The sequence below is a fragment of the Pongo abelii genome, chromosome 13 (assembly GCF_028885655.2).
Source record: "Pongo abelii isolate AG06213 chromosome 13, NHGRI_mPonAbe1-v2.0_pri, whole genome shotgun sequence".
Taxonomy (NCBI): domain Eukaryota; kingdom Metazoa; phylum Chordata; class Mammalia; order Primates; family Hominidae; genus Pongo; species Pongo abelii.
This window is the reverse complement of record NC_071998.2, coordinates 43,001,026-43,023,994: the sequence shown is the minus strand read 5'-3', so window position 1 is coordinate 43,023,994 and position 22,969 is coordinate 43,001,026. Positions and strand designations below refer to the sequence as shown.

Sequence of the window (22,969 nt, the reverse complement as noted above, 5' to 3'; positions counted from 1 at the left end):
CTCATGCTGCCAAATTCAGCAGCCACTTTTCTGGTCTTACCTTGTTTGACTTCTTAGTTGCTGCCCTCATAACTGACCATGCTCTTCTTCTTGAAACACTATTTGGTTGGCTTTCCTAGATGTCTTCCTAACTCTCTTAATCTTCTTAATCTTATCATTTAATGTCTAAGAAGATGGCATATCCCAGACATTGTGCTAGACCTCTTTCTCTAACTATAGAACATTCACAAAATGACTTCATCACACGCCATTGCTTTAAATATCATTATCTCTGTGCTGTTGACTGCAATCTCTACATTCAGCCCTGACCTTACCACTGAACTTCATGCTAAGTATGAACGCCAACTTGCCATCTACCTAATATGAGTACCTAATAGCCATCTTAAAGAATCATGGTCTGAACAGAAGTATGTTTCGTTCTCTCCCCAAATATATTCTTTTAAGTATTCCCCAGCACAGCAAAAAGCATCATCATTGACCCAGTGGCTCAACCTCCTCAATGCAGATGTTCACTAACTGTGATTTCTGTCAGGAATGCTCCCTACCTAGTTGGTTGATTTCTGATGACTGATCTCAAGATTGGCTTTAATTATGCAAATCGCAGCTACAACATCATTTCCTCAAGGAAATATTTCAGAATCAATCTATCCTGAAGTAACACCCAGGCACCATGTATCATATTATAAATCTCAGCAAACATATACCACTGATATTTTTCTTGTCTATGTAATATCTCCCTCTGGCTAACAGAGCAGAAACATTGCCTGCTTAGTTTATAGTTGTCTCTCTAAAGCCTTTACTAGTGTCTGACTCATAGTAGGTGCTCAGTGAATAACTGCTGAATTTGAATAAATGGACAAATCACTGTTTATGACCTAGAGCTAGTCTGGCATTCTTTCTCTACCGCAGGAAGTGTTCAAGGCAAACAGGCCACAGGGTTTTTGCCTTACCTAAGTGATCCATGACCATAGGTCTAAAAGCTATTGTCTGCCAGAATGATAAAAATACTTTGAAACTGCCGCAATAAACAGAAAAGACAGAGTCTGGGTAAGATTTGCAAGCTTCACAAGATCAATGGCTCTTCAAGGAAATAATAGGTATGGTTGAATACACTGAAGGTTGGCAAACTAGGACCCAAGGACCAAATCTAAACATACCCATCTATTTACATATTACCTTCTACGACTTCTTTTGATATAATGGAGTAGTTGCAATGGAGACTTTATGCTATAAAGCTAAAAATATTTACTATCTAGCCATTTACACAAAAAGCTGGCCAACCCCTGATATAATAAAATAAGTTAGAAATCTTTCAAATAGATGCCCATAATCATATCTGTAAATAGTCACAGGGTGAGGCAGTAAGAGGGTTGGAAACAGCACAATTACAGCAAAAGCCATGAGCATAAATCAACCAGAAGTTAGCAAAAGTAGCATTATTACTAATTTGACATTGTTAATTTTTAAGTATATAATGTTACTGCTGTTATTAGAGCAGTATTGACATTTCTGACTCCATAACAATCAAGGAAAAGCTGCCTTCAACACTTACCTTGCAGTTTCTAGGAACTTTATGGCCTTGTCAGTTTTCCCCTGGCTTTTATACAAAGATGCCAATTCAAACAGAGTGAACGGCACTAGGTAGTGGTCATACTTCAGTAGCTTTTCACTGAAAGAACAGAGGAAAAGCAAGTAAATCTTAACAGAACAAGAAATACACATTTTTCTAAATATATATTATTCCCATTCTTCAGAAAACATGTGCAACACTAAGTCTATTATCATAGAAAGGTGGCCATTGTATAGTTATGGAACTCATTAAACTATGGCAATAAATAATGTTCTTTTCATATATTAATCTTTTATTCCTTAATGTAAACCCAGCACTGATGGTTTATCGCTGTCTCTTAAGTAAATCAGCACATACGGATCTTTAAAGATTAACCCTAGAAACGGCAAGATCATCTTTCTGAACACGAATGTGTTCAGAAAATGGCTCCATTTAGAAATAAGAAAGTTGTATTATTTTTAAACTAAGGTTCAATTCCCTTTGTATTTTAAAGTCTTATAATGCTTTAAAAGGCCAATAAAGAAATGGTCAACACTTCTGTTTTCAGCACTATTATGAGAACTCTCTGGTTATAAAACATGCAAAAGCACTGAAAAAAAATATAACTAACACCATTTCAAATGCATAGCTTAGCTCACCAGAACATAAGAAAAAACCCTCAAGTGCCAAAAACAACTAGAATTGAAAAAGGGAGACTCTACATATGTGGGATGATGCTGAATGAGCCCTGCGGTCTGCCTCCATCTGAGTCAAGGGCTTTGTATCCAAATGTCCATGCAGGAGATGAGGTCTTGGGCCCACAGAAAGCAGGGAGCTGAAACTGAGACCTCTATTTAAAGCTGGGATCCTTACAGGACTACTCCTTAAGAGAAAGGCAGATTAGAACAAACCCACTCACTGGCAAAAGAGGAAGACAAAGACAGTTGTCTCCTTGGCCAGCACTTTCAATGAGAAGAAAAAAGAATTCCTTAGGAAATTAATAACCAATAGGCCTGCCCACATTGAATGTGCAATTCAAATTTACATTGTCTAAATGATCCAAGAAGTAAGCAATGAAATTAACATGAAAGAGGCCCTGGGCAGAAAAAGCCTTTAGGGTACCTGACAGAAATAAAATGCAAAATCACTGTAGAGCAACTCTTCTTCAATATAGCCTCATAGGAACCTCAAGATAAAACTCCAACGAAGGTGAGTTCACAATCCACAATTATAAAGCACATGAGCAAACAATTCACTATGAGATTCACATACCAAAAAAACAGCACAATAGGTCATCCTTTTGATCATCCTTTTAATCCTTATAGAAACACTAATAAAATAGAATTCAATAGATATTTCTTTAACATGTTTACTAATTACAGAATATTACTAAAGACAGTACATTTGGGAAGTAGATATTTTCTCTTTAGTCTTATAGGGGCACCAGTCCTCCTATATTCCCATCAATACTGTCAGGAAGAAGGGGATCAGGTGGCCACGGATGGAAGGGCATGTGACACAGAGCACAGGATGTCCACCAGCAGTCTATGGCTGTGATTGTTTTGGCTTGCAGAATATTTTCAAAAAATTTGAGCCAATATTTTAAAATGAGGTGATTTTACATAAAATCCAGATTCCAGGCTTTTCATGAAAAATGGTAGGGATCATTGCTACTGGGCCCACACTGTGCAAAGCAATAATCAAATAGAGCTGAGGAGTGTCGCTACACCCTTCAGAGAAAATACCCTGACCTACATAGCCTACCAATCCTATTCCTGCCACCACTCAGCCGGCCTGATTAAGTAAGGTTACGTATCTGGTCCCTGTAAATACTGCATTTGTGATACAGAGAAAAGGGCCAGGCATCAGAACCCTGATTCAACTCTATGGTTAGTAATGGAGCAGGACATCATCATCAACACTATTGAGGGGGAATAAAACCAGAACAAAACTCAATTATATACAGAAGAACTGCTCTTTGCCAAAAGAGAGACAGAGTGCTCATCACATGCCTCTCTTTCCTGCCAAATTATTATCACGGTGACGGCAAGTCTGTTTACTCAGCTCTGAATCCCTAGAATCCAGCACAGTCTCTGGCATATAGTGGGTGCTCAAATATCCGTGGAATAAATGAATGGACAAATAAATGCATGAATTAAATTAGTATCAGAAGCCAGGCATAGTAGTGCACACTTGTAGTCCCAGCTACTCAAGAGGCTAAGCTGGGAGTATCTCTTAAGCCCAGGAGTTCCGGGCTGCAGTGAGCCATGATTGTACTACTTGCACTCCAGTCTGGACAACAAGGAAAGTCTCTCATCTCTTAAAAAAAAAAAAAAAAAAAAAAGAAAAGAAAAGAAAAACTAAAGAAATATGTACAAAATAAAAAAATTAATTACTAGCAGAGGTTCAGTATGATGCTGCCAGAGTTTGGCTAGACACCTGTTAGTTGAGCTATAAATACAGTTTTTATAAGTCATCTTTAAACACCAAGTAGAAATACATAAAGTCATGTTCCACCTAGACAATAATTTTGTTCACGAGAAACAACAACAACAACAATACACTACTGGATTTTCTTTCTGGTAACACCAAGTAAGAGTTTAGCAGTAAGAGATAAAAGCATTTTGCATCACTTTCTCACAGCAATTCCCCTGAAACCACAATTTGCACTTGGGTTGGTTTTATTGCTTGGTCTTACCTTTCTACAACATGACTGTAACATAGTTCAGCTTGCAAGGGCCGCTGTAAGTTCTTGAGGCAACATCCTTTAAGTAACTTCACTAAGCACTCATCATCCACAGAGAAGCTGTTAAAATCTTAAAACAAAAAACATACAAAGAAAAATACTTTTTAAGATCTTTTTTTTTTTTTTTTTTTTTTTTGAGATGGACTCTCACTCTGTCACCCAGGCTGGAGTGCAGTGGCGCAATCTCAGCTCACTGCAAGCTCCGTCTCCTGGGTTCACGCCCTTCTCCTGCCTCAGCCTCCCGAGTAGCTGGGACTACAGGTGCCCACCACCACGCCCGGCTAATTTTTTGTATTTTTAGTAGAGATGCGGTTTCACCGTGTTAGCCAGGATGATCTCCATCTCCTGACCTCATGATCCGCCCACCTCGGCCTCCCAAAGTGCTGGGATTACAGGCGTGAGCCACCACGCCCGGCCTTAAGATCTTAATTAAGAGAAAGAACAAAGTTTCAGAGGGATCATTTACAAATAAGGAAAATTTTTTAGCATTTGTTATGCCTCACTAAATAAAATACAATGAAATTATTTTAAATGAAAAGAGCTGGGCACAGTGGCTCACATCTGTAATCCCAATGCTTTGGGAGGTCAAGGTGGGAGGCTCACTTGAGCCCAGGAGTTCAGGACCAGCCTGGGCAATACAATGAGACCCTGTCTCTACAAAAAAAATTTTTTTAATTACTGGGCATGATGGCACGTGCCTGTAGTCCCAGCTATTCAGAGATAGAGGCAGGAAGATCATTTGAGCCCAGCAGTTGGAGGCTGCAGTGAGCTATGATGGCGCCACTGCACTGCAGCCTGGGTGAAAGAGCAAGACCCCATCTGATATATATATACATTCCTACAATGCTGAATTTACTATATCAGAACAATCATTTTATCAAGGAGTTCACTCTATTCACTTTAAAATATTCTTTAGGTGGTCACACTCTGAGCTTTGTGACCTTAGATAGAACAACCGGAAATCTGAGCTCTAAATAAAGAGCTTTATTAATTCTATAAAAGGTAAAGCCATGAGGAACAAGAAGGCTGCCTCCTCCTGTTGTTTGGCTTCTGTGTTGGCTTCAGTACAGGAGAGGATAACACTTCCATATGGAGAAGCAGATGGCCTTATCCCCATTAAAAATTCAGGAAGTAGAATACCCTCTCCAGATCATCATGTTTACAACTTATCAGTTCTCCCAGGTTGTGTTCTTTTTGGGGGAAACTATGCCATAAGATTAAACAAAATGGTTCTGAAGTACATGAAGGGCACCTAAAATCTCCACAAACTTCTAACTGCTTGAGGAAAATGTCAAGGATTTTTTCACCACTTTTTCCCTTTTGAAAATGCTCTCTGCCTTCTACAGCCCAAGGCAAATGTGTGTTAAACAGAAGGAACCATATTATGTGTGACATCTATCTGACAAAGGTAGCCATTCCACATTTACACTTTGGAAATTTTTTTGCAAGTTACAGGCAAGTACAACGTTATTCCAAGACAGAATGACAATTTACACATTTCAGGCTGTGACAGTAGAGAGGACGGCAGTAAAGGGAACACAGGAGGCCCTGGGAGTCCCTCCTATTGAAATCCTCCTGCTTTCAGCACAAACCTCAGAAATCATCATTAACACATGCTGGCAGTTAAGATGGTAAACCACTTGTCTATGGAGATTAACGATGCTACTTAACCAACCAGAAAGGGGTTACTTCTAGGTGCTGAAAACTGAATATTCACCTCTAACTTTCAAGCTCTGATAGGTCATTCACCCAGAAAACCACAGGTATCAATAACACATTACCTTTTCTATTATTTATTTAGAATCATTTTTCTACCAAAATAAAATTCTATCCATTGCTTTTCATCACAGATGTTAAAACAGACATTCAAGAAGTAATATCTTTTAGGACCTAGAACCAAAACCAAAGGGTCCATATTGGATGCTAGCTTGTAGTATCATTTTTGTGCATTCTACTGAGTTTCCTGTAGCATTGTATCGACAGTTTGTGTTATGACAACATTCTGGTGCTCTGTGAATGATGATTTTGTTGAGGAACAGACATAACATCATGGGAAGTTAAAATACCAGTAAAGCCGCATGTAACTTCTATGACGAACTTGAGTTAGGCATATGGCAAGTGGGTTCAAAAATACTATATTCCTCCAAAAACCTTAGATGGCAAAATCATTATTTCCTCCAACTACAGACCATTATCTAGCAGATGATTATTTTCCCTTGAAGTATAAATGCTTTGTCATGATTTTCAACCTCATGAATGTGTTCATAGATGAACATTTCAACACACAACACACATGTAATATGTTTCCATTTAACAGTCAAAGAAAATTACATGATAAAGCTACTAGAGTACAATTTTATGACAAAAGATCTGCTGAACTTTTATGGTGGATAGGCTGAGAAATAGGGAAGTTTGAAGCCCAAACTACAAAAAGTATCTGTGCTGAAATTTTTATAAGCTAGCTGAAATGGCCCCAAGAGAAAAATCTGAAAATAGATTTAGAAAGTAAAAAGTCATAAAGTCAGTATCACTTTCTCTTTTACATAACTCTCATAATGTTTGCTATATAATTTCATTAAGCAAATTAGTCAAAGTGGAACTTCTGGTTACATGTTGAATTTAGTTAGATTTCAAATGAAACACTATTGGAATTAATATCAAATGCTGACTCCAGGGATGTCACCAAATTCTGTTCTGTCTTCAAAGTTCTATCTTTTGTATCAATGGCCAGCATTTAATAACTATGGCCAGAGTATTGCAGAGTAGAAGATCAGTTGTATCCTCTACCATCTTTTACTTTAGACACACTTGCAAAGCTAGGAGAAGCCAATACACATCCAGTTTCCAATAATGGGGGTGGGGGATGGGGTGGAAGATGATGTAACCTCAGGTTTACAACTTCTCCCCATTTTCCAACTTCTCTCCATCTTCCAATTACGGACTTTTTCTTCCCTGCTCTGAAGGATAGGAGCTTAATTACTAAACTGTCCTAACAGTTCAAGGTGGGAAGAAGAACAGGAAATAATCTTGCATAAAAGAAGTCCTAGAAGAGGTCATCATAAGTTTCACATGAAATATCTGGCAAAGGTGATCTTCAGAAAATAAACTAATTATTTCACCCAGAGAGAGGACACACAAAGCCAAAACTGTGGGTAAGTATGGCATGTCTGTCTGTCTGTCTGTCTCAGCTCCCCCCTGCCCTGCTTAAATATCTCTAAAGCCTATCATCTCAGCATGTCATTAAGAGAAAAAGGAATGGGTGGAGGAGAGTGACTTGGTTTTCTAAATTTCCACTTCATTTTACTAGCATAGTCCGATAAAATATATTTCCCCTCGAATTTTGCCCCCACCCAACGGGGGGCTGGGGGTGGTGAAGAGCTTGCTCAAATAGACAGTAGGCTGGGCTCCTGGAGTGCCCATCTTTTTCCAGTTAAGAAAAATGAGTTAACTGTTAAAATTTTTCCCCACCATTCCTGAATTTCTATGCCTTTTACCATGTTTATCATCACAGAAGTTTTCATTTTACTTATGTGGTTAGAATATTACAAAAGACCATTTCTCTTGGGGTAATACCTAAGTGACTTGGCATTGAAAAGAAATACAACAAAGGCTATCACTTATGGCATGGTTTACCCCTCTTAAAAATACAGAATCAAAAAATGTCAGGGCAAGGAAACAACTTTGGATAGCATCTGGTCCAACACTCCTCCCACTTCACAAGAAAACAGAGGTGATACCCAGAGTCTGATGGCAGAGCTGGGACTATAAGCCCAGACTGCCTGATTCTGATTCTCCTTTTACCACATCAGCTGCTTCCGGTAAACTGAAATGTGGCCTCTAGCACAACCAAATGTAATGGGTAGAATAAATTGTGATAACATTTCACCTTGAAAACTATTCCCTGTGTCTGCAGAAACACACTAATGGTTAGACAGCAATAAGGAGGCATAGAAAGAGTCACAGCAAACTCAACCCAGAGGAAAGTGCACGTTTCCTTGTGCTGCTCTAAAATTCCAATGCTGGGCTTCCTCCCTTCATCTTTTTCGTCACAGTTTTAAGATACAGTTCACATGCCATACAATTCACCCATTGAGAGTATCCCATTCAATGGTTTTTAGCATATTCACAGAGTTGTACAGCCATCATCACAGTCAACTGTAGAACATTGTCATCACCTCCCTCCCCAAAAAGCTATCATAACTCCTAACTTCCATACTCCATCCCTAGGCAACCACTCATCTGCTGTCTGTCTTTATAGATTTCCCTATTCTGAGTATCGTGTAAAGGGAATCATATAATATGTGGTCTTTTATGGCTGGCCTGGCCTTTTTCTCTTAGCAAGCTGTTTCCAAGGTTCATGCAGTTGCAGTGTGTATCATTCCTCCCTGCATTTGACTGCAATCACCCAGACCCCTGCAGCTCAAGCTCTTTGTCCTTGTGATGTACACAAATTAATGTAGGCAGATGTGCACAGGGAAAAGACAGGAGAGCAGTCATGGAGCAGAGACAAAGGCTCCTCGGTGCTTACTGTGTATACTTACTTTGACTTTGTAAAGCTGCCTCAGCTTTTTCAACAGTTACCAACAGATTTTCAGAAAGGTCTTTTCTTTTGCTCACTATTGAAAAACCATTCCAGACATACATCATTTCCTAATGAGGAAAAATGAAAACCATTTGCAGTTATATGAGGTTATTCAATGTCCTTTATGATCCCCAAACAATGTTCATGTGTTTTGCCTTGGTTTCTAGGAACCTCAAGACAATATTTACAGATCATTTTCCTTTACTTTTGCCTTTTATACTGTGAAGCAATTCAGTATATATATTTTTACCAAAAATTAAAACTCATTCATATAACAAATATTTATTAAATATCTACAAGCATTTAATTCTTTTGGAAGGTAACAGAATACAGATGCAGAAATAAATATTTTAAACCGATACTATGAATAATAATTCTGTTTAATGTAAACTTTTGTTGTTACTTTTAAGTAAAGAAAAATATTTTTAAATGTCTGCCAGTTGTTTACATAAAATGTTTCCAAGAATATCACTGGATATAAACACTGGAATATTTTACTGGGCTTAGGATCTTTTATACCATTAGAAACATGTGACGGTCCAGTAATGCAATCCAATATGCAGAAAACGTATTCACTTAAAAGCCATATGGCTGAATGACAGCTCCTAAAATGTAAACTAATGATTTCTCATTACAGATTATATTTAATGGGCTACCAGATGAGAATTTTTTTGGATCAAAAGCAAATGTGCTTTTGCTTGAAAATATTTTTCTAATGTTCCTGATAGTGCAGTTCATATTTTGAAGGGTATGAAGTAAGCAGGGTAATTAGTATCTTCTTGGAAATAAATTTTAAGATATGATAAAAATATAGCTTGAAAAGCCTCTTAGCAGGAAGTAGTGGAAATGAGGACGACACACTCAAGTAGAATGGCAGCAAAGGTATCTTTATCTTATGGTACCGAAAACTAAGATCATGACACTCTACCTTCAATTTTACATGTAACAATTTATTGCTGCTAACAGAGTGAGAGTTCAATTCAATATCAGAATCTTTTTTAAATTGATGATGATCTTTTAAAAATTCCTTTTATTGATAAAACCTTTTTATCAGAAGGAGGCAAGCTCATATCTGAGACTTTATGAAAAATAGGCTTTTGGTAAAATTCCTAGGTACAAAAAAAAAAAAAAAATCCCAGTACTAACATTTCAAGCCAATTTCCTATACATTCTACTTCCCTAGACCTGGAGAAAGAAGTGCAGGGAGTTAACCTTCCCTATGGTTCTTAACAGTCAAAGCAGGATACAGTTACGTATACACTGGTATCTAAGTACTAAGGCAAAGAAAGATGATAGTCTAGAAAATTTTCAGTAGAGTTCTGTGAGACAGAAAAACCTTCCCAGTGCAAATCACTTAATAAAAATGAATCAGGCATGGAGCTAAGGCTGTAATTGGTTAAGCAACAGAAGGCTCTCATGTGAGCTGGGAGAGGGAGATGTTTGGTTATTTGTGTGATTTACAAGTGTTCTTGTTTTTACTTGTGCTCAGACACGATTACAGAGTGGTCATATTTTTGTCTTGCTCCATCACAGTCACAGTCACGAATGGGCCTGTCTGATGCTGACGTTCTGAGTTTGTGTTAGGTAGGAAACACCTGGACCTAGGTGCTAGGTGCAGGCTAATTCCTGTCTGACCCCTGTCAGGGAGGGGCTGCATTGTTCTTTCTCATAGAATGTGTAAAGGGCTCCCATAAGTCACTAAGAAAACAATCAACAACCCAATGAAAAATTAGGGAAGAATATGAACAACAATTCACAAAAGAAAAAATAAAAATGAAGAAACACATGAAAAGATGCTCCACCACATCCACAGGGAAATGCAAATTAAAATGGTAAAATACTGTCAGTACTTATCTAAGTTGGTAGAGCTTTTTTTGAGGGGAATTTTAACAATATCTACCAAAATATTAAATGTATATATTCCCTTGAACCAGGAATTCCATTTTTAAAAAATCTTTCACAGAGAATTATATGCACATGTACAAAAAGAGGATATTCATCGTAGTGTGTAATTGTAAAAACTGGAAAAATCTAAATAACTGTCAAAGAGGAATGATGAAATAAACTCTGAATTAAAAAAAAAAACAAAAAATTCAGGAAACCCCAGAGTGGAGGACTGCAGACATCGGTTACACTGAACAGCTTTCCTGTGCTGACTATCTATATAAAAACTAAAGCACCAGAAGAGTCATAGTAACTTGATATATTCAGTATTTTTTGAAGAAGACTTCATTAAGAAAATTTAAGTTGAAATTGTGTTTTTCACAGAAGCCTTGCCTAAATGGCATAAAGTTTAAGAATGTGAGCTGGAGCTAGAATACAACAGACAGCAGCCAGTTATGGCTCTTGAGCACTGGAAATACAGCTAGACCAAACTAAGATGTCCTCTAAGTGTAAAAGACACACTAAATTTCTAAGACTTGCTTCAATATGAAAGAATGTATATATCTCATGGATAAGCTTCTATTAATTACATGTTGAAATGACAAAATTTTGCATATACTGGGTTAAACAAAATATATTCTTGAAATTCATTTCTATTTCCTCTTACTTTTTTAATGTGGCTATTAGAAAAGGTAAAATTACATAATGTGGCTTGCATTAGAATTCAACTTCAATGGAATCAACTTCTTTCTGTCTAAATTTCTTCATTTAAAAAATGGGGCTAAGAGTTAACTATACTCAAAAAGTTATAAGAATTAAACGATATGTTTTTAGTAGCCTTTATCGTAATGCCTGGAGCATACTAACTAGTCAAAAACCATTAGCTACAGTTTTTATTTATTAATTATTTATTCAGAAATGTTCAACTTACAACAAAACTTACAATGGTTTTTAAATGAGCTAAACTTCATAACCAAATTTAGATATGCTCCCTGCTGCTGTGAGTAGATAATTTATTTCTAGTACATGAAAAGTAAATAAAATAAAAGCAGATACCAGGGCAGGTAAGATGAGCTTCACAGGTGCAGGTAAGGAGGCGGAGTAACGCCGAGCCTTCCTCACAGCAAACTTCTCAGTAGGGATAGATTTCCCGGCAATTCTCTGCTTCAAGCTGTCCACCTGTCTGTGAAGAGCCCCAGCCCAGCCCCAGAGAAAGGTCATAGCAACACATACATTATTTGTACCTGTGGTTTTCACAGTGAACTTCACAGACCACCAGCAGCAGCATCACCTGGTAACCTATTTGAAATGCCAATTTTCAGGCCCTACTCTAGACCTACTGAATCAGTAACTCCAGGGCTGGGGCCGAGCAATCTAGATTTTGATAAGCCCTCCAGGTGATTCTGAGGCACACTCAAGATTGAGAACCACTGACTGACACATATTTCTTTCCAGTCAACTTAGCTAATGTCTTAAATCTATCAAACACAGTCCAGGAAATCTAGGTATACAACTGGCAATTTGTACGAGTAAGCAGGAAAGAGTCCAAAGTATTTACTTATGTTGTGGATACTCAGGGAGAGAGAAGAGGGTACACTGGTATATCGCCTACTCCTATTTGCAAGTATTGCACAGATCTATAAAATAATATGGCTCAAAAGATAGCCATCAATTAACGTATAATTTAAGAAAATGTTTCCCAAGCACAGGTTGTTTGGGAAATAATCAGCTTAGGATATGTATCATGTTCACAAACTTCCTTTTAAAATTCTACAGAATTCCAATTATGAAATTCATAAGCAGGTAAAAATGACAGTAGGATGGGGAGACTACATGTTCCTGGGAGCACTTTCTTATGCATAATTTTATGAATGCATCAAACAAGTTGCTGAGAAAGAATTCAAGGAAATACTCAATTACGTCACTGAAAGAAAAAATAACATGAAATAATAATATGCCTCCAATATGAGTCAAGCTTATGTTAGGTTAATTCCGGGCAAAATATGGAGATGTGAATTTTAAACTAGAGTGTCTCATCATTTTTGTTCATTACTGTCAGTGGAAAAGGCAGTGGAAATGTGAGATGGGGGTCAGAGGAAGGGGTCAGAAGCATGTCTCAGACAGGAATCCTTGTAGTTTAAAAGTAACAGCATCTTTATGAAGAGACCATTTATTGTTAGAACTCTCATTATCCCAACAACCTAGAAGCTATAACAGAGCAAGACCTCAAAGCTTTCTCCTGAAAATAAAAATGATCACATCTTTCACATAAATTGTTTTGATATGGAGAAAACTTAGTCTGCAGTGGAAGAAAGAGAAGGAGATTTAAAAGATTTTAATGTATCTTAATACTCCCTTCCATTAATTGTTGTTTCTGTAAAATAAGGAAATGAACTTTACAGTAAAAGGTGACATTTATCATGCCATGGCTTTTACTAATGTTGATGTTGATGCTACAGTTAATATACATAGTCTTTTTTTTTTTTTTTTGGAGACAGAGTCTCACTCTGTTGCTCAGGCTACAGTGCAATGGCGTTATTTCAGCTCACTTGAAACCTCCACCTCCCAGGCTCAAGCAGTCCTCCCACCTAAGCTTCCCAAGTAGCTGGGACTACAAGCACATGCCACCATGCCCAGCTAATTTTTTGTATTTTTAGTAGAGATGAGATTTTGCCCCTTTATACCCTCAGGGCCTTTGTTATAGAAATAATGTCTCACATACCTGAATAAAGTTACCACATTCTCATTAGTTGCTACTACATCCTCCTCTGGAAGCATACTCAAAATTGCCGCTTTCAAGAACACATATGTTGCCTTGAGAAAAAGAAGGAGCTTATTACAGAACATCCCTAGGTACATGACATTTCTACCTTTCAAATCAGAAATGACCTACAAGTCTTCCAGATATAAAATTAGAGGCATTAAAGAAATCAGAGGAAATGAAATCTTATATTCCCTGTTCAAAATGAGAACAACTCTTTTCAATTACCAATAATTTAAACCATTTTCCTATTATACAACTACAGCATTCATAGGTGAGAAAGTGGACAGAATGAACAAGAAAAAATTATCTCATTGCCCCCCAACTTCTCATAAGTGGATCAGAATTAATTTTCATTATCATGAAAAGCCTGGCATCAGGGCACTAGGAAGTCTACACAAAATTATCAAGATGATTAAGATTTCATAACTTTGTAAGTACAACTCATTTTCAGAGATAAAACCTCATGTTTAAAATAACTCTTTGTTGTTGTTTGAGACAGGGTCTCACTCTGTCACCAGGCTGGAGTGCAGTGGTGTGATCATAGCTCACTGTAGCCTCGAACTCTTGGACTCAAGCTATCCTCCTGCCTCAGCCTCCCACGCAGAAGGGACTATAGACATGTACCACCATGTCTGGCTAATGTTTTTATTTTTTGCAGAGATAAAATCATACCATGTTGCCCTGGCTAGTATCAAACTCCTGGCCTCAAGCCATTTTCCTGCCTTAGCCTCCCAAAGGGCTGGGATTACAGGCATGGGCCGTCATGTTTGGCCCTGAAAAGAACTGTAGATGGCTTTGAAAGCATGCAATGCTGAGGACAGTACCTATAAATACTGGGTACTTAAGGCACATTTCCTCCTTTTGTGGATCTCTAAGTTGAGAAAACACTGTGGTATCATACTACTGAGCAAACAGTCCTAAATGAAAATCATCCTGGCCATGTATTAGCAAACTGATGACATTAATGAAAGTATTGCACTTTACCTTGGACCATTTACTCTCTTTGCAAAGCAGATCTGAATAGTAATATGCCTGCATCCAGTTTTGTTGGAAAACATTAATCCACATTAGCTCCCAGTAGCAGAGATGGTGAAACTGTTTCCATTCTTCCTGAACTGAAACGCATTTTCGAAATACTTCTTGTGCCTGTAAATCAAGTACATAAAGTTGATCGTCCAGATATTAGACAAGGAGATAATAACCTAATGGAAAAATACATAAAACACTTAGTACAAACAGGACAAAATTATCACTCATTAAACCTCTCAATATGATGATATGTTCTTTCCCTTACAGGCAATGGTACAGTTAAGTTCTGCCTCTTTCTTTAATTTTGTGAGAGGGCCTTGACACTTTGTAATGTGGGAGTGGGGAGGTTCCACTCCAAGGAAGATATCAAATGCAGAAATCATTTAAAAGACTGACAATAAACTTAGAACTTCCATAGAACAAAACACTGTAGGCAAAGTTATAGGCAACAGACAGGAAGAAGATGTCACTATCTACATAATTGGCAAAAGGTTAACTCTTTCATCATTCATCAATTTAATAAAATTCTGTAAGAAAAAGAAAACTCAACAGGAAACAGGCAAAGATGTAAATAGGCAAATCAGAAAAAAATATATAAATGACAGATATACATGTGGAGAAATTTGTAAACTAGGCAATATAAACTTAAAAATTAGATTCTCATTTTTAGCCATCACATAATGTCCTGAGCCGGCAAAGAGCATTGGAAAAAAATATTTTTATATGTTTATTGGAGTTTACACTGGAACAATCTTAAGTGAGGAGGACAATTTGGCTGGATTTATAAAAATGCAACCACCTTTTGGCCCAGGAATTCTACTAATCATAATCTGTCTTCTATAAATATACCTGTGCACAGAAATATACATACAATGATGTTCACAACAGTTTGTAGTGGCCAAATGTCTGTGGACCACTTTAATAGGCATAGTATATCCATCCCATGAAAAGAAACCCAGCCATCAAAAAGAATAGGAGACATTTAGGTATACTGACCTGGAAAGAGATCCAAGACATATTGTAAATAGAGAAAAAAAAAAATCACAGAAAAATATATGTTTGATCCCATTTGTGTGGAAAAAAATGGTTTGTGAATGTATATACATAAATGGCTCCTTACTTTTCTACTTCTGACCTCGACACTTCGTTTTTGAGGGAATTCGTTTTTTGAGGGCTCCTTTGATAAGGAGCCCACACGTAGTAGACTTGCATGTCATGCAGGGGCTAGATTCCAAAGTCAGTGTGTAATGCAGAAATTGGTAACAGTCACAGTTTCTTGAAAATCCCTGAGCTTGTTATTTGGTATATATTACCCTAAAGCGCTTAATGTACTCTATGTATAAATGTAGACTATATTCAGTAATCCACTGCATAGATTTTATATAATAGAATGTATATACAAGTTAAAAGTTTTGGCTTTTTACTTATATTGTTTTTTTCTTCATTTTTGTCTAGTCCATATAGCCAAGTTGACTTTTGTTGAATGAGTAGGTCGCAGATCTACCGCCATACAGACAACTCCCCCAAATAACTCCCACCTAATAAATTACCTCTTCAAGATTCCCTTTCAGCAACTCTATTCGGGCATGATAAAACAACACGAGTGAGCCCTGCAGAGCAAGGAAGAAAACACACCGTTCAACAGTCAACACTGGCTGATTAATTATGGTTGAAACATACACTTTGAAATACTGAGCGTACATTTGGAAACTGCTGGAGGAAGGGTGCCAGGAGACGCTCTGCTTCCGCAACATTCACTTCTCCTGTACCTAGAAATTTAACAGGAAAAGCCTCAGTCTTCATAAGACATGGGGATATTTATAACCAGTTCTCCAAATTTCATTAACATATAGTAAAGACCTACTCATGGAAAAGATGAAAACTATTATTTCATCATTTTTATATCTGGGGAATAAAATAAAGACCAGTCTCACCTATAACTTTAGTTTAAGAAAGCTCTAGGACACACTAATTCTTAAGAATGCAGGTGGCTGTCTCAGATTCCTAATTGGAATTTCTGGTTTTAATAGCAATATTAACTTATTTAGCCCAAAATTTCATTTTCTGCAAAGAAAATAAATCTAATATATGATAAAATAGATCACCTTAATATAGAAATTTTAGCTGAGAACAGATGAAAATTATTTAATGAAAGAAACTACCCTACTCCCTCTGCTAAATGTCACTATGACAAAGGACACTATTTTCTACCTTTATTCAAAAAAAAAAGTAAACAGATATGAACTACTAGCTCTTGCTGATCTTTCTAAATTTTTACTTACTCAGATTAAAAACAATCAACTTTTTGTTTTGTTTTGTTTTGTTTTTTAATTTAGAGACAGGATCTCGCTCTGTTGCCCAGGCTGGATCCAGTGCAGTGATGCGATCATAGCTCACTGCAGCCTCAAACTCCTGGGTTCAACCAATCCTCCCACTTCAGCCTCCCAAGTAGCTGGGATTACAGGTGTAACCTACCATGTCTGGCCGAAATAATCAATGTTCAATGAAACAATCTAATCCAGATCTTACCAAGTATTAGGGAGATGTAAGTATGAAAAGCTAAGATGGTTAAGCAGCACAGTGCAGACCTCATGCTCCTTCCTGAAGCACCTTCACGTAACTGCAGGAGGCCCAACTCCTATGGGAATTAAATGCATTTTAGAAAGAGAACATGACTGGAAAATCATATTTGAAACTTTTTAAACATTTTTATATATTAGGGGGGTTACAAGTACAGATTTCATATATTATGCTGTGGTGAAGTCTGGGCTTTTAGTGTACCTATCACCACAAGAGTGAACATCATACCCAACAGGTAGTTTTTCAACCCTCTCTTCCCCCACCTTTGGTCCCTCCCATCTTTGGTCAACTATTAAGAAAGCATAGGAAACCACGTGAGAGTAATAAGATCTAGCAAGAAGCAATATTAGCAACACATAATTTTTCATCCAAGAATTTGGATAACAAGGGTGAACATTTTTAACTTTCATCAGAAAACCTACGTCTAAGTCCTGAAAAACATGATCAAGAATCAAAGGCTTATTTTCTGTCCCACAAACAAATTGCCAATAATTATCAAGCTAGTTATGCAGACATGTTGCATTGCCCTCATATTCAATAAATAATGTTTTATCTTCCCTGTCAAAAGATAAAATTAAATTTGTACCCTATTTCCAGAAAATCCAATAAATTCTAGTAGTCTGATAATCCTTGCTGGTAAAAGGGACAGCATCTGTAAGAAAAAAATATACAGTGTACTTATGTGTTAGTGTTTCTAACTGCAGACAAATCTAAACTAACAACTTACAGTTTAAATGCTTCAATAACATGAGAAATTGGGAACAAGTTTTAACCACCAGATATTTCTGTGACCACATATTGTAACAATCATTTACGAATTAATTTCATTTAGCTAAGACAATGAACCTTTAAAAAGTTTTTTTTTAAGCCTGGTCTTTCCAGGGTTCTCTATAGAATACTGGGACCTTTGATGTGGTGTGATGAAGTGACAAGAAGGTAACCCCTCAAAGCCCACATCCAGGCAAGGTTTCTTAGTTTCCTTTCCCAGAAGCAAAAATCAGTCACAGTCTGTGTGATGTGTAGACACCACCCAGAAGTGGACAGCTGCAGCTCTACCACTTCTCTCTGGGATATTCCTGAAGGACAGTGGTGAGGGAATATCCTTCCAGTAGGCAAAACCCTGGGCAGTGCACCTGGTTATGCACTATGCTTGAACGGAGAAATGGCCAGATGTGCAATTATACTCTGATTCAGGGGATGTAGACAATGATTTGGTTGGATGGGCAGGCGCTTGGAAGGATCGTGATTGGAAAATTGGTGACAAAGAGGTCTGGGGAAGAAGTACGTGGACAGATCTTTCTGAATGGGCAGAAAATGTAAAGATATTTGTGTCCCATGTGGATACACACCAAAGGATGACCCTAGCAGAAGAGGATTTTAACAACCAATTGGATAAGATGGTCCATTCTGCGGGTACAAGTCAGCCTCTTTCCAATTTATCACCCCACAGGCTATAAGCAAAGTGGCCATAGTGGCACATACACTCATGTGTATACTTCTCTTGATCACTTTGTTTTCTCACTAATTCCAGTGAACCATCAATAAAATTTAAAAATCTCTTAATCACATATTGGAATTTGACAGATTGCTACTCAGACTTCCATCTCCTCAGGGATCATCAAAAATCATTCCTCAAGTTATACTGGTCCCTCACACATTTCCAATTCCAGAGCTGTCATTGTCATTGCAACAATATTTCTGCTGTGGAAATGGAAATGGATTCCACTGTTCCTTGTTACCAAAAACCTTACTAGTCTATTCAGAGTGCCACACGCTTCCCTTACATTTTACAATCCAAAGCTACTCTGAGCATGTGTGGAACTTTGTAACACACTGGGTCACAATGCCAGAAAACTGATCCCACTCTAGCTGTTTGTCAACCAACCCAGGGAAAGGTTCAGGATGAGGTTCGAATGCAGTGGAGAAGGCACAGAAAACCTTAGGTTCTTCTACAAAAGTTCTGGTTTCTATACAGTGATTTCCTTACCAAATTAAACGCCCCAGTGCCAAGCTTGACACCCCCTTCAAACTCATAGAAGAATTCCTGCTGAAGTTTGTTCTTCTGAATTTCATGCAGGATAGAAAGACATTCTCTGGATTGAAGAAAAAAAGTGACAGCGTAAGTTGACCATGACTCTGAAAATAAATATTAAATCAAATTTTACACTTACACACTATAAAATAAATGTCATTAATTAAAATACCATCAAAATTTTAAATGGATGATGCTGTGCTGAGTTTACTCTTAAGGATACTAGGTAATAATCATCAAGGAAAAAGGAGATGCTCATTTTTACAGTGTCTAGCAGGACCAGTGTTTCTCAGCTTAAAGAGAGGGTTCATCCATTGGCAAGCACCAGCCAGGAGCCGCAGGACCACAGGCTGCCATCCCACAGCTTCCGGCAGCATCTTACAGCAGACTCCCTGGGAGGGCTCAGCTCCTCAGCCACTGCACACACTGCAGCAACCTGAGGAAATGAAATGCTACTGGCAAGAAGATCTGAATTTCAGTGTGACTGCCATCGTCTCAAACAGACCAAATAAATTAGGGCTTGGGACCAGGACAGACTGAAACAAGAAAGCAAAGGCCATGACAATGGCCCCATCTGTCCTCTGCTTTCTTCCTGCTCCATCCATGAAAATCTTTCCAACTTCTCACTTTATTTTCTATGTATTTCTCTCTTGCCTGTTCACATCATCTTCAAAAGGCAAATATTTAACCAAAGAAATACAAATTAAAACAATGACAAAAATATAAAAATTGATAATACCTGGGAATTGCTTATCAAATTGACAAATATATTTTTTAATAATAACGAATAATGAGATATCATGAATCACTTGGTGTGAGCAATTATAAAATGTGAAACTACACTTGTGATCCAGTCTAGCCAAATATTTTTAATCTGAATCTAGCAAGCCTATAGACCTAACTTCCAGTTTACAAAAAATGTAAGGGTTTAGAGAGTCAATTCAGATGCCTACAAGCATCCCCTGCTGTCTGTCATTTCCCCTGGGTCATTTATTTTTTATTATGGTGCATTTTGCCAAGATAAAATGATGAATGTTTATTTGGTCAGCTCAATCAATTTCTTCTGATTTCTGATTTTATGCCATGGTTAAAAGGCCTTTGAAACTGACATCATGTACCTAATGATATCATTTCTAAGGTATTTTTGCCATAGAGTCATAATCTGAATTTAATCATGAAGAAACATTAGAAAAGTCCACATTGAAAGATGTTTTACTAAATAACTGGCCAGTTTATTCTTTTAAAATGTCAACATCATTAAAGACAAAGACTGAGGAACTATTCCGAATGAAAAGAGACTAAGGAGACATGACAGCTAACCTCGATATCCAGGATCCCGGGTTAGATCGTGAGCCAGAAAAAGGGCACTGATGAGACAACTGGAGAAATGTGAGTAAAGGCCATGGAGTAAATATTAATACTGTATCCATGTCAGTTTCCTGATTTTAATAACTGTACTGTGCTTCTGCAGAATATTAATATTTGTAAATCTGAGTGAAGAGTATATGGAAATTTTTTGTAATAATTTTCAAATTATTTCAAAGTGAAAAAATAAAAAATAAAAAAGTTTAAAGCCTTTATATTTAAGAATTATAAAAGTACTTTCTTATGTTTCCTGCTAGAATTCTTTTTAAATCTTTTAATATTAAACCTATATGGACTTTTTTCATCTTAATGACTTTTCTATAAAATGAACCATTTTCCCAAAAACATTTACTAAAGTACCTATCTTTCTTCACTGTTTTGAAAGGGCCTATATATATAAAGGAATTTAGTATATTTTGAATTCCCAGGTAAGTGTGTGCATGTGTGTGTAAGTCCATGTGTGTGCACACACACACATGCTGTCTCTTTCAAAAAACCCTGCAGTTCATTTCACTGATATGTAAAGGCATACCTTGTTTTATTGCAATTTGTGGATACTACATTTTTTACAAAATTGAAGATTTGTGGCAACTCTGTGTTGAGTAAGTCTATCGATGCCATTTTTCCAACAATATGTGCTCACTTTGTGTTTCAGGGTCACATTTCAGTAATTCTCATAAAATTTCCAAACTTTTTAGTTATTACTGTATCTGTTAATGGTGACCTGTGATGGGAGATCTTAAACGTTACTACTACTGTAATTGTTTCAGGGTGCCATGAACCACACCCATATAAGAGCGAAAGTTATCAATAAATGTTGTGTGTGTTCTGACTGCTCTACTGACAGGCTGTTCCTCCATCTCTCTCCTCCTCAGGCCTCCCCATTCCCTCAGACAAAACAATATTGAAATTAGGCCAATTGGTAACTCTACAGTGGCCTCTCAGTGTTAAAGCGAAAGGAAGAGTCGCACCTCTCTCACTTGAAATCAAAAACTAGAAATAATTAAGCTTAGTGAGGAAGGCATGTCAAAAGCCAACACAGGCTGAAAGCTAGGCCTCTTGTGCCAAACAGTTAGTCAACTTATAAGTGCAAAAGAAAAGTTCTTGAAGAAAATTAAAAGTGCTACTTCAGTGAATGCACAAATGATAAGAAAACAAAACGGCCCTATTGCTGATATGGAGAAAGCTGTAGTGGTCTGGATAGAACAAACTGCCCGCAACACTCCCTTAAGCCAAAACCTAATCCAGAACAAGACCCTAACTCTTCAACTCTATAAAGGCTGAGAGAGGTGAGGAAGCTGAAGAAAAAAATGTTGGAAGCTAACAGAGGTTGTTTCATGAATTTAAGGAAAGACACCATCTCTATAACAAAAAAGTGCGGCCAGTCACGGTGGCTCACACCTGTAATCTTAGCACTTTGGGTGGCCAAGGCAGGCAGATCATGAGGTCAGGAGTTTGAGACCAGCCTGGCCAAGCATGGTGAAACCTTGTCTCTACTAAAAATACAAAAATTAGCCAGGCATGGTGGTGCACGCCTGTAGTCTCAGCTACTCAGGAGGCTGAGGCAGGAGAATCATTTGAACCTGGGAGACGGAGGTTGCAGTGAGCTGAGATCGTGCCACTGCACTCCAGCCTGGGCGACAAAGGGAGACTCCATCTCCAAAAAAAAAAAAAAAAAAAGTGCAAAGTGAAGCTGCAAGTGCTTGTGTAGAAGCTGTAGCAAGTTATCTGGAATATCTAGCTAAGATCACTGACGAAGGTGGCTGCACTAAACAACAAATTTTCAATGTAGACAAAATGGCCTTCTATTGGAAGAAGACGCTATCTAGAACTTTCATATCTAGAGAGGAGAAGTCAATGCCTGGCTTCAAAACTTCGAAGGTCAGGCTGACTCTTGTTAGGGGCTAATGGGACTGGTGACTTTAAATGGAAGCCAATGTTCACTTACCATTCCAAATATCCTAAGGCCCTTAACAATTGTCCTAAATCTACTCTGCCTGTGCTCTATAATTAAAACAACAAAGCCTGGATGATAGCACATCTGTTTACAGCACGGTTTACTAAGTATTTTCAGCCTACTCTTGAGATCCACTGCTCAGAAAAAAAAAGATTTATTTCAAAGTATTATTGCTCACTGAAAATGCACCTAGTCACCTAAGAGTTCTGAAGGAGATGCATGCAAGGATTATATTGTTTTCATACCTACTAACACAACATCCATTCTGCAGCCCATGGATCAAGGAGTAATTTTGACCTTCAAGTCTTATTATTTAAGAAGTGCATTTTATAAGGCTATTGCTGCCATAGTGATTCCTCTAATGGATCCAGGAAAAGAAACAGAAAACCTTCTGGAAAGGATTCATCATTCTACATATCATAGAGAACATTCGTAATTCACGGAAGGAAGTCAAAATGTCCACATTAACAGGAGTTTCGAG

General features: G+C 37.6%; 1 protein-coding gene across 4 annotated transcripts in view; it reads right to left on the bottom strand.

The window, feature by feature from the left end:
- Positions 1-22,969, bottom strand: part of TTC39B (tetratricopeptide repeat domain 39B) — a 137,215-nt gene that overhangs the window by 7,559 nt on the left and 106,687 nt on the right. For all 4 annotated transcript variants that reach the window (XM_024252637.3, XM_054519844.2, XM_024252640.3 and 1 more), the window contains 11 exons: positions 19,122-19,227; positions 17,721-17,786; positions 17,084-17,192; positions 16,256-16,323; positions 16,105-16,164; positions 14,510-14,671; positions 13,484-13,575; positions 11,818-11,944; positions 8,837-8,945; positions 4,248-4,365; positions 1,553-1,669 (listed from right to left, as the gene is read on the bottom strand). In XM_024252637.3, the coding sequence (XP_024108405.3) occupies positions 1,553-1,669; positions 4,248-4,365; positions 8,837-8,945; positions 11,818-11,944; positions 13,484-13,575; positions 14,510-14,671; positions 16,105-16,164; positions 16,256-16,323; positions 17,084-17,192; positions 17,721-17,786; positions 19,122-19,227 (1,134 nt within the window). The remainder of the gene's footprint in view (positions 1-1,552; positions 1,670-4,247; positions 4,366-8,836; positions 8,946-11,817; positions 11,945-13,483; positions 13,576-14,509; positions 14,672-16,104; positions 16,165-16,255; positions 16,324-17,083; positions 17,193-17,720; positions 17,787-19,121; positions 19,228-22,969) is intronic.